This window comes from Somniosus microcephalus, unplaced genomic scaffold, assembly GCF_052327205.1.
Source record: "Somniosus microcephalus isolate GS21.2 unplaced genomic scaffold, FLI_Smic_1.0 unresolved_chr3, whole genome shotgun sequence".
Classification (NCBI taxonomy): domain Eukaryota; kingdom Metazoa; phylum Chordata; class Chondrichthyes; order Squaliformes; family Somniosidae; genus Somniosus; species Somniosus microcephalus.
Window position 1 is genome coordinate 13975985 of NW_028225181.1, and position 12898 is coordinate 13988882.

The 12898-nt window shown below is 43.5% G+C and overlaps 1 protein-coding gene across 1 annotated transcript in view; it reads right to left on the reverse strand.

Moving 5' to 3' along the window:
* The window catches only part of LOC147091208 (rap guanine nucleotide exchange factor 2-like), a 115707-nt gene extending 104640 nt beyond the window's left edge, over window positions 1-11067 (reverse strand). The window contains exon 1 of the mRNA XM_085976678.1: window positions 9043-11067. Within this exon, the coding sequence (XP_085832804.1) occupies window positions 9043-9286 (244 nt within the window). The 5' untranslated portion in view covers window positions 9287-11067. The remainder of the gene's footprint in view (window positions 1-9042) is intronic.
* Between the last annotated feature and the right edge of the window lie 1831 nt (window positions 11068-12898).

The following is a 12898-nucleotide window of genomic DNA, read 5'->3' on the forward strand; positions in this document are numbered from 1 at the left end:
TGGGGAAGCTGCAACACAGGACTGCATGCTAAAAAGCAGAAGCAGCATGATATAGACAGGGCTAAGCGATCCCACAAACAACGGATCAGGTCAAAGCTCTGCTGTCCTGCCACATCCAGTCGTGAATATAGTGGACCATTAAACAACTAACGGGAGTAGGAGGCTCCATGAATATCCCCATCCTCAATTATGGTGGAGCCCAGCACGTGAGTGCAAAAGACATGGCTGAAGCATTTGCAACCATCTTCAGCCAGAAGTGCCGAGTGGATGATCCATATCGGCGTCCTCCTGAGGTCCCCACCATCACAGAAGCCAGTCTTCAGCCAATTCGATTCACTCCACGTGATATCAAGAAACAGCTGAGCGCACTGGATACAGCAAAGACTATGGGCCCCGACAACTTTCCGGCTAATGTGCTGAAGACTTATGCTCCAGAACTAGCCGTGCCTCTAGCCAAGCTGTTCCAGCTACAACACTGACATCTATCCGACAATGTGGAAAACTGCCCAGGTATGTCATGTCCACAAAAAGCAGGACAAATCCAACCTGGCCAATTACCGCCCCATCAGTCTACTCTCAATCATCAGCAAAGTGATGGAAGGTGTCGTCGACAGTGCTATCAAGCGGCACTTACTCACCAATAACCTGCTCACTGACGCCCAGTTTGGGTTCTGCCAGGACCACTCGGTTCCCGACCTCATTACAGCCTTTATCCAAACATGGACAAAGGAGCTGAATTCCAGAGGTCAGGTGAGAGTGACTGCACTTGACATCAGGGCAGCATTTGACCGAGTGTGGCATCAAGGAGCCCTAGTAAAACTGAAGTCAGTGGGAATCGGGGGCGGCGGGGGGGGGGAACGGTCCACTGGCTGGAGTCATGCCTAGCACAAAGGAAGATGGTTGTGGTGGTTGAAGATCAATCACAACGTTCACCACACGGACTGCAGCGGTTGAAGAAGGCGGCTCACCACCACCTTCTCAAGGGCAAATATGGATGGGCAATAAAAGCTGGCCTTGCCAGTGATGCCCATATCCCATAAACAAATACATTTTTTTTTAAAACATCCCGAGAGGGGGTACAGCAGTACCTGTGGAGTAAGAAAGAACAAAAGGCGTCACTGTTACAGGGTTGCCCTGTGATTTCAATGGACTTGTAGGTGTGATAGTATTAACTCAGGAATTTTAATAAATTATGGATGTATGTCTGAGTAGGAGTGAGCCTTTGGCTTAATGGTAGCATTCCTGCCTCTGAGTCAGAAGGTGAAGGATTCATGCCCCACTCCAGCCAGCCACGGGGAGCGAAGACCAGAGCACTGATCTGAAGACTGAATTGACACCCAGCTTCCAATGGGTGCATGTGGCCCTCCAAACTACCCCCCCCGCAACATTGTAAAGTGTATGTGGGGCTCTTTAGCCTTGGTTGCAGCCCACCTAGGAGAAAGAAAAACTTGCATTTATATAGAATCATAGAATAGGTACAACACCGAAGGAGGCCATTCAGCCCGTGCCAGCTCTCTGCAAGAGCACTTCAGCTAGTCCCACTCACCCGCCCTTTCCCTGTAGCCCTGCACATTTTTTTCCTTCAGGTACTTATCCAATTCCCTTTTGAAAGCCACAATTGAGTCTGCCTCCACCACCCTTTCAGGCAGTGCATTCCACATCCTAACCACTCGCTGCGTAAAAAAGTTTTTCCTCATGTCGCCTTTGGTTCTTTTGCCAATCACCTTAAATCTGTGTCTTCGAGTTCTTGATCCTTCCGCCAATGGGAACAGTTTCTCTCTATCTACTGTGTAGACCACTCATGATTTTGAACACCTCTATCAAATCTCCTCTCAACCTTCTCTGCTCTAAGGAGAACAACCCCAGCTTCTCTTGTCTATCCACGTAACTGAAGTCCCTCATCCCTGGAATCATTCTCGTAAATCTTTTCTGCACTCTCTCTAAGGCCATATAACGCCTTTCACGACCTCAGGAGTCACAAAGCGCTTTACAGCCAATGAAGTATAGTCACTGATGTAATGTAGGAAACGCGGCAGCAATTTGCACACAGCAAGCACTCACAAACAGCAACGTGATAATGACCAAATCATCTTTTTCTAATTGATGTTGATTGAGTGATAAATATTGGTCAGTACACCGGGGAGAATTCCCCAGTGCCTCTTCAAAATAGTGCCATGGGATCTTTTACGTCCACCTGAGGGGTCAGTTTAACATCTTATCTGAAATATGGAACCTCTGACAGTGCAGCACTACCTCAGTACTGTACTGGAGTGTCAGCCTAGATTTTGGTGCTCAAATCTCTGGGGTGGGTCTTGAACCCACAACCTTCTGACTCAAAGGTGAAAGTGCTATCAACGTAGCCACGGCTGATATGGAAAGAACTCTGAAGATAAAAACTCTGAAGATCACAACGAGAAACCACCTTAGCTACTCTTCTCCAGTAAGTGGCTCAAGAGTCTAATGTGTTAGGACCTGCCCTAGGGAAGAACACAACAGATGGATGTTACAATATCCTACTATCACCAATGTTATGAACTTTATAATTCACAAGAACATAAGTAGGCCCTCAATATCAGTGTGGCAAAGCAGAAATAAGAAAATCTAGAGCAAGAAAAGGACTTTCAGCCAATCAAGCCCACTCCATCTACAGTCCATTTACAATTATTCCATCATGGACTTCTCTCCCACATCACCTGTTGATCCCCAGTTTAAGGAAGCACTAAATTTCTTTCCCGACTTCTCCTGACAGTTTTGTTAATTGTCTCTACAACTGTCAATCCTGCTTCTTCACAAATATCGATTCAGCTCCTTTTTAAATCTGCAAATTGCACTGAAATAAGCTATCTAATCTGAGAATTTCTTTGTTGTTGCTAATTTCTAGGGTTGTGAATTTTGTACTTGTGTCCTCCAGGCCAACACTAACTCCAAGTTAAATAGCAGTTTTTCTTCCACCTCACCTGTGCCTTTTGTTATTTTGAATACCTGTTTCATATCCCTCCTGTCTTTTTGCTAGTGACAATAAGTTAGTGCTTGAGTTTTACTTATGACTTAGTCCCTGGAGGCCTGCAATCCTTCTGACCATTCTTCACTGAATCCTTTCGAAAGCATTTCAGGTCTTTCTTTGACATAGAGTGGTTCAAAACTGCACATCATACTCCAGAGTTGCCCTCATCATTGATCATAATATACTTCAGAAGTAACCCAGCATCTGATCAGCTTTATTAGCCAAATGCCTCACACTAACCAGATGCTTTCAAAATATGATCAATATAAATATGACCACCCACCAATCATTTTCTTTTTTTAGTCTCTGCCATTGGGGACTCTTTCATTTTTTTTGGTATTGCCCATTTTAAGGGAAGAAACTTGGACAGATCCCATAGGGGAAAAGCTAATCTAGCCCTATGACTTCACTCACCTACTTAAAAAAGAAATCTTTACTGTGCATTTTTGAGCTATAGTTTGTGCTCGGGTGACTCTTAAAAGCCAACTGTCTGCCTTACTGTTCTAATTTAATTTGTTATTTTTGTTTTACAAATCAGCTTGGTGGGACCAGCCCCTTCTTGAATTTTAGTGGTGTTCCCTTATCAGGGGAGACACTTGTGGGCTTTGGTTTGCCTGAACCCACAATTCCATTGGCCTAATGAAATCGAACCCTTTCAAGTTACAGGTGAGCCAGACCCAGCCTGAATTTTGGTCGTGTCGCGATGATTAAGGGGAGGCACTTACATAAATGGGAGTTGTTTTAGGCTTCTCTATCATCACAATTTTATTAACTCCTATCCCTAAACCCTACTGCTGTCATTTATTTTTTGTTTACTTTATTCTTAATGCTCTTTGCATCATAAATATTAAAAAATTCTTAATTGACCTTTCTGATAGTGTTATTAATTTCCTTTTTTTTGTTTGTCCTAGGCCTGCCTTACTAGTTTAAATCCTCCCCCACTGTTTCATTTACCCTTTCTGCAAAAATATTGGTACTCATCCAGTTTAGGTGACTCTCATCTTATCTCAAAAAGCCTCCTCCTGCCCCAAACTTGCCTCAATGTCCTAGGAATCTAAAACCCTCCCCTCTACGCCATCTTTCTAATATCTAATTGCTCCTCCATTACTCATTCAGCATATGAGATGGCAAAGAAGCGTGAGATTACCACTCTCAACGACTTACACTTTAATCTGGAACCTAACTCTTCAAACTCCATCCTACATCTGTCCGACATCTCCATCCTACTCTTCCCTAAATCATTTTGATGGGCAATTTCTGGTTGGTTTCCCTGCCTTTCTAGAAATGTTTCCACCTGTTGCACTACATCTCTTACCCTGGCACCAGGGAGGACACATATCATTTGCGACCCCAGTCACAGTTGCTAATCTCTAATTATGGAATTTCCCACTACACAACTCATCCATTCTCATGGGTAGTGTTTCTCTTCTCATTGGTAATCGCTTACTTCACTGTGCAGTGATGTTGTGACGCATAAAAATAGAACATTTAAAAAAAGTGTACAAAGACCTGACAATTTCTAGGACTTTCCCCCCCAAAACTGAGAAACAAAAGTGAAGGGTAAAGATCAATAGTGCAGGTCACCAAGGCCAAAAAGAATTAAAAAGATGAAGTAAACCAGGAAGTAGCAACTGGGTGATGCCAAGCTCGAGTTTTAAAAGCCTACAGAATGTAGGTGGAGTGAAAGACTAAAGGTGTTCCACAGTTTTGAACTCCGAGGAAAATAATGAGTTAAAGTAGAAGATGGTGCGATTAATCTGGATTGAAACACAGGAGAAGTGTGTTCGACAGCATCTTTCCATTTTAAAAGGAACAAGCGATAAAGGAGCATAAATTATAATAGTGTTGATCAAATAAAGACAGAAGAGGCTCTGATGAAGAAAGGGAGTTCAGAAGCTAGATGTAAGAGAAGGAATGCCCATCAGAGGACAGGCTTTTTTTGTTGTTCTAGTAATGAATGCGAGATAGGCACAAGAAGAGCCTCCATACAGCGTATTCAAGTCTTGAACAGACATGGGCTTTATAAAAAGTGAAGAAAGGTCAAGACGAAAAGCAATGCTAGCCATGAATGAGGAAAGCCTCTACTCGGAGGCAGCTTTAAAAATGGAAGGGATGTGGAAGTTCCATTTGAGGTCAGGGAGACAGTGAGGCCAGGAATGTCAATATATGAAGAAAGACTAAGGCCATGATTTTGCAAATGGATATGGCTTGGGAGCGGGTCAGCTGGTTTCCGGGTTCCAGTCCCGCCCCCAACTGTATCCGGCTAACGGACATGATTTTACGTCGATTGGCCTTGTTAAGCCCACCCTGCGGGCTTGCCAGCCAATTAAGAGGAAGCCAGTCAGATGATGTCATTTGATGATGCATCATCTGCCAGTTTTCTTAAAGGGACCATGCACAATTTTTCTTTGACAGCTCATTTTTCAGTGTTTGACAGCATTGAGCTGCTGCAAACACTGACAATCATTGTACAAAGGTGAGCTCTTGCACCCAGGCTTGCCAATGACTCCCTCCATAGGCTAGAACAGATGGCAGCTGCAAGTGGGGTTACAGAAGCGATCTGTCACTGGTGAGAGAGGTTCTCCCAATGAGGTGGGACTAGACAGCCAATTCAAAACTTGTTACCTGCAGAAAAGTGTAAATGCATTAAAATGATTTTCCCAACATTTTTTTACCTCTGAAACTCACCAGTGCACCATTGGATCCTTCACAACACTTCTGCAGCTGTCATCAATGCAGAAACATTACAGCACACTCACAACATGCCACACTTACCTGGCGTGGTGTCCGGACATCGGGGAACCCGAGGCAGAAGCAGCAAAATTGAAAAAGAGCCTGTTAACAAGTATCAAGTACCTGTTAACAGGAAGGTAAGTGGCTATAATCCTCTTCCCGCCACTAGGTGCCGGGTCCATGCGCAAATCGGGGACCTGACACTTGGGAAGATTGATTGGAGGCAGGTTGACAGCAGTCCCGCCTCCAATCCCGCACTCTGAGGACTGGCAAAATTCCGGCCTAAGAGTGGAGCTATCAAGGCAAGAGGTGTTAGCTGTTGGTTAAACTTGTGAAAGACATGAAAAAAATAATTGAAAAATAAAAGTACATACAGTAAATCAAGACATAGAATTAGCATTTAGGCTTAGATCATCTTCGGCTATGTTCACCAATTACTAAGGGCTGGATTTTGCGGGGGGTCAGCGGGCGTGATCAGTGATGGCTCGGGTGGGAAAGTGTTTTTTTCCCCAATGGGTCAGGACCCCGCTGTGAACCCGCCGCCACACGCCTTTCCCCAATGTCGGGTCTGTCAGCGCTGGGCAGACCTGACACGCAGCGGCGGGTTCGCAGCCAGGGACCCAATTCAGGTAATTAGTGGCTTGTTTAGAGCCACTTAAGAATGAATATCTGCTCACCTTCTGCATTTGACAACTCGTCCATGAGTCGTGGACCGTGTCTGTCAAGCTGAGGCAGGCGGTCAGTGGCCATTGAATCAGTTGTTGAGTTGAGAGATTCAAATGTATAGTAAAAGCTCCCACCTTACACAGATATCTTCCCTCAGCCACAAACTCTTCCTCACTGCATTTCCACAACAGATTCACTATGCTGCAAGTTTTTACACAAGTCTCCATCCAGTCTGACCTCATTACCTCTCTCACCATTGACAGATCACTTCTGTCATCTCTGCTTCACCTGCCATGTATTCCATCAGCATGGTTGCCCTTTATACCCTCTCACCTTGGTCCTCAGAATCCCACCACGATCAGCCCCAACATCAGCAGCACCAGGCACACCAGCAGCACCAACAACACCACCACCAACCTTCTCCGTAATCATCTGATGTTGCACAGGACAGAGGGCATCAGCACCCGACCACATTGCTGCCCGGCAGGCCAGGGATGGCCTCACCATGGCCAGATTTACTTCACTTGACACTTGTACACCCTGGCTGCCACATGATGCGCCAGGTTGGCACCACCCCACACCAACACCATAAAGCCTCCCTACAATGCCCAAGCCATTCCTTTTACACTCATCACCATTGCAGGGGGTACCGTTATGTCTCACCATTCACTGCAACTCACTAAGCCACTTCCAAAGGAGCACACAAATCTGTCTAAGAACATAAAGTGTTGAAAATAAAGGTTTCAATGTTTGACACCACATTAACAGAAACTTTACATGAACATTGCATAAAACACCCATGTGCCTACCCTTGTGTGTTGTTAGTTGGTATCATTGCACTAGGATGAGGGTGAGTGTGAGAGGTGGCTAGTGAGATGGGGATGTGATAATGTAGGTAGAGAGGGATGGGTGGAGGTGCAAGGTAAGTTGGTGTGAGTAAGGAGTGATGGGAGGCACAGCAGGATAAGGTTGAGTGTGGCTTTTTGTGATCTAATAAGATCATTGATGCGGCACTGCACCCAGGTCCTCCTGACCACGTCCCTGTTTGTGCCCTCCTCTGCAATATGTTGATCTCCTGGGGAGGTTTCTACCACCCATGGGAAGGGAAGAGGACCTCCCTACGTGCTGTGACTCCCTCCATAAGCATATGGAGGGAGTCATGGGAGAGCCTTGGTGTAGCCCTGCACCTCTGTGCAGTGATTGTCAGTGTTTGCAGCACCTCAATGCTGTAGAACACTGACAGCACAACGGCAAAATAAAGTTGGCCATGGTCCCTTTAAGGAAACCGGCTGATGACGCGTCATCAAATGAAGTCACCAGACCCGCTTCCTCTAATTGGCCGGGGAACGTGCTGGGCTGGCTTAACAAGCCCAATCAGGGGAAATTAATTTCAGAGGCCAGGATGGAGCCAGCAGCAGGGTCGGGACCCGCCACCGACGTCACCCGCCACGGTCTCGCTGAGGTTTGTAAAATCGCAGCCTAACTCTTTCTGGACATTAATGCACCACACAGACAGGAGAAAATAAACATATACTAGAAAAATACTTGGCAGCAAACTAATTAAATTGATATATACACATTGCATCACATCACACCACACACAGTTTAATCACTTTGCTCCCAACCCAAACTTAAAACCAGATTGTGTGTATTCTGGTATAGACCTGCACTACAAACTGTGTTAAGGAAATTCATTTTACATTTGGTTTCTGTATATTTGCTCGTGTGAGGATACACATTTCATAAAGGGCATATTGGAAGTACACACGTGGACATCAGATGAAAACAGGATCAGGCTTGGCTGTGATATCCCCATGTTAAAATAGTCACTTTCCATTCACCGTCAAAGCTCACACATGAATAAATCACATACACTCCTTGAATGGTACTGAAATAGTTACGGATGAGGTTGAAAGAGGCCTAGGAGCCTTCATAGCCTCAATACTCAATGCAGAGCAGCAGTCAACAAAGCCAATAGAATGCTGAATTACATAGCTGAAATAGAAGAATATGTCAGAGGAAGATGTGATCCAACTGTACAATGCTCTGGTCAGACCACAACTTGAGTAATGTGTCCATTTTGGTTGCCAAGAAACATAGAGACATTCAAGTATTGGAGGCAATGCAGCCAACAGCCACAAGGCCGATTCCTGGTGTCAGAGACTTGAGCTACGAGGAAAGATTGGAGCAATGTGGGCCTTTCAATCTGGAAATGAAACATCTAAGAGATGAACTTATGGAAGTATGTAACATAGTTAACAGTATGGAAAAACTAATTCCAGAAAACCACTTTGAAGCAAATTGCGTGAGTAAGACAAGTGGATACTGGTTCAAACTAGAAAAAGTACAGTTCAGTCTGATATCAGGAAGTTATTCTTCACTTCAAGAGTGATCAATACATGTAATGATCTTTCAAATAGAGTATTGGAGATGAAAACTCTGGAACTGTTTAATAACCAAATGGATGCTGTAATGGGGGAGGGCTTTAGGGTAGAAACATAGAAGATAGGGGCAGGAGTAGGCCATTCGGCCCCTCGAGCCTGCTCCGCCATTTAATGAGATCATGGCTGATCATCCAAATTTATCCTTGTTTTCAAATTTAGATCTCGTTGCCTATTCCCAATTTCATACTGACTCACCAATGTCATCATCTGTTCTGTCTATAGGATCTTTCGCCAGGCAGTCTCTGACAATGTCCATGCTCATCAGTGGATCTGATGGTTTCTCAATGTCCTCCTTGTTATCATCTTCAGCGTCTACTGGCAGGCCACTCAGGTCCATGTCCCTAGCTTCACTCTCTGTGGCTTTCGAAATAAAAAAATTGCATAAGATGATCATGATTAGCAATGATAGATACACAGGAACAGAAGTCTGCTTTATCATTTTGTTAGGTATGGCAGCATATCGTTTTAAATACAATTCCTTGCCCTTTCTCCATATCCCTTAATTCCATTACTTCCCAAGTACCTATTCGACTTTTAAAAACCTCAATTTTGCATCTATGGTCTTCTGTGGCAGTGTTTTCCACATTCTCACAACCCGTTGTTTGATGTTTGGCCTCGGTTCACTTAAATAATCTTTGCTCAAATTTAAGATTCTTTTCCCTTGTTCTGGATTCTCCTATTAAAGGTCAATCATTTCCTCTCTACCTATTGATTCTCTTCATTATTTTAAACACTGAGATCAAATCACCTTTAGCTGTATTCACCTCCAGGTAATATAACCCAAATGTAACTAGTCTCTCATTATAATTATTCCCTTCATGTAGATATCGTCATACATTAGGCAAAATCCCTAATTCATAAAAACTCAAAGTTTTAAAAGTTTCTGATTAGAAATAAATTAAAAAGACCCATTATCCAAAATTTGTGCCAATTCATCGCTTGTAGGAGGTGGCTATAACTAAGCTCTCTGAAATATGTCAGGTGAGATTTTACTGGAGCTCATTATTTAAGTTAAAGGGGTAAAACTACCGGCCTCCTCCATAAAACATGTGATCAGGCATACTTACTGTTTGACATGTTCTTGCGGTAATTTTGCTATTTTACCTTAGGACATGAGTGAAGTATGCAAGCCAAACACTCTACCAGATGGTGCCTAAATGGTGAAGTTAAGAAAGGGTACAGTTAACGAGGGTTCAAACAAAGGCCAGAAGAGGTGAGGCACCTAATATTCCGCTCTGGTACTGTTAGTAACAGGAATCAATTCTTTGTGCTTAGAGTCGCTGCATTGAAAACAGCTAGTGCCTTAACTTCAGACTGGCCTGCACACTCAGCTGATAGCATGCTCTTCCTGGATGTGATGGTTTAGGCTCAGTTCCCAGGTTGGGCCAAAGATGTGGACCTCATTACAATCAACAGAGCTCCTCTAGGATAGCTCTGAATCAACAATGTTATGAACCAGGCGAGCAGCAAGGCACATCTCCCAACAGTTAAAGCATTTGCTGCTTTTTAAAAATAGTAACATTTATCTTTTTTTTTTTAAGTACTAGGCATCGCTGTTGAAGAAAAATGAAGAAATTGGTATGGCCCTATCACTGTGAAATTACATAAAATTAAATACACCTACCATTAATTCAAACTTAATTCAAACTATCTGTTTATTAGAATTTTTTTCAAGCACAAAATGTCATGTGCAGTTTCATTTACATTGCTTAATTCAAATTACTAGCAAAAAACAAATCTGAATTAAGTGGAGTAGACAGTATAAGTATGATAAAATGTAAACATATACGTTTTCTTTATATTGTGTGGATTTTTGGATGTTTTGGGACATTTTACTATTTTGAAAGTTGCTGTTGTTATTGTTGATCTGTCATAGCATTTCTCATGGGAAGTTGGAGGATATGTTTGATGAGGAGGATTATATGGTTTAATGCAGGATGTATTAATTGTGATGGTATAGTTAAAGTGTGGAACATTAATGTTTAAAAATAAAGAAATAAATGTGAGAGGGGGAACAGGATTTAAGAAACACAAATAACTGGATTAAAAAAAACAAGCATTTGGAGTGGGAGCAAGAAAAAATTGTAAAACGTTGTTCCCTTCGAAGAAACTTGTGGATGAGTTTGACTGACAGACAAATAAAATGCTTCAAACACTGTACCCGGCTTATTGCTATCCACTCTGTTTGACCCCCTTGGCTCCAGGGATACACAGGAATTACCGCCCCCACCCCCCCCAAAATTTTCAGGCACTGCTTGAGTGGGCACTGAGATTCATGGAAGATAGGAGCAGGAGTAGGCCATTCGGCCCCTCGAGCCTGTTCCGCCATTTAATGAGATCATGGCTGATCATCCAAATTCAGTACCCTGTCCCTGCTTTCTCCCCATATCCCTTGATCCCTTTAGCCTTAAGAAATATATCTAACTCCTTCTTGAATATATTTAATGAATTGGCCTCAACTACCTTGTGTGGTAGAGAATTCCGCAGGTTCACCACTCTCTGGGTGAAGAAATTCCTCCTCATCTCAGTCCTAAATGGCTTACCCCTTACTCTTAGACTGTGACCCCTGGTTCTGGACTCCCCCACCATCGGGAACATCCTTCCTGCATCTAGTCTGTCTAGTCCTGTTAGAATTTTATAAGTTTCAATGAGATCCCCTCTCATTCTTCTAAACTCTGGCGAATATAAGCTTAATCGACCCAATCTCTACTCATACGTCATTCCTGCCATCCCAGGTATCGGTCTGGTGAATCTTCGCTGCACTCTCTCCATGGCAAGAACATCCTTCCTCAGATAAGGCGACCAAAACTGCACACAATACTCAAGGTGTGGTCTCACCAAGGCCCTGTACAACTGCAGCAAGACATCCTTGCTCCTGTACTCGAATCCTCTCGCTATGAAGGCCAACATACCATTTGCCTTCTTAACCGCCTGCTGCACCTGCATGTGTCACCTTCAGCGACTGGTGCACAAGGATACCCAGGTCTCATTGCACTTCCCCTTTTCCCAATCTATTGTCGTTCAGATAATAATCTGGATTGGACTTGGGCCCTGTGCCACAAGTAGCATTCACACTCTGCATATGTTGTTTAGAGCTGTTGTTTAGAGCTGTAAATTGGACTGGGCTTGTTTGCGGATTACCTTCTTCCCTGTAAGTAGAAATGCTCAACAGCATTGTAGATAATTCAAGTGAGAACCTGAAATACTCATGAGCTGCTGTTCTAACTTCAGGTACTTGTGTCTAAAACATCCAGGCATAATTTTGTTTTAAGCTGAACCAATTTGGCTATGACTAACCAGAGAAGCTTGAACTAGAGCTACCCTCTTAGGCAGTCTGCTTATGTATAATTTGTACCAGAAGTCCTTGAATAAAGTGTATGCACCTTTGAATATATCGACCACATGAATCCAAAACATTTCAACACAGTCTCAGAAGGTAAAGTCAGAGACATTTTGCATGCCAGATTTTTTAAACATTATATAAAAACATGGAAAACCACTGGATATTCAGCAATAGGTTGTATAAATGGGGCCTCCTTCTGATATCATAGTATTCCTGTACAAACTGTCAGGAGTTGCTGCCGCTGAAGCAGCCTAGGCAGAAATAATCATTTTAACAGCCCACATCGGAAGAGGGAGTTGAAAGCTTGAAAAGACTTGACACAGCAGAATCTCCATTAGGTCATAGGTCAACTAAGTTCCTCACTAGCTCAGTTGGTAAAAATGCTGAGTCACTAAGTCAGACCAACAGGAAGGTCCAGATTCAATTTCTGGTTTGTGGTGAGTTAGGGGATTTCAGCCAGGGCATCATAAGGGATGATACAATTGGCCTCAGTGCCTTTAGGCTGGAGAAGTGAAAAATATTAGCCTCGATCCCCAGTCCTGGTCATTACCCAGAGTCTCTTGCTAAAAAGTGCATGGTTGTGAATGTGGAGTGAAGACAGGATAAAGCTTCATTATGATGTCCCTATAGTTGAATAATCTGTTGACATTTACTATCTAGGGTCACATCAGGAATGGCTACTTGGACAAGATACTAGAGCACAGTTGG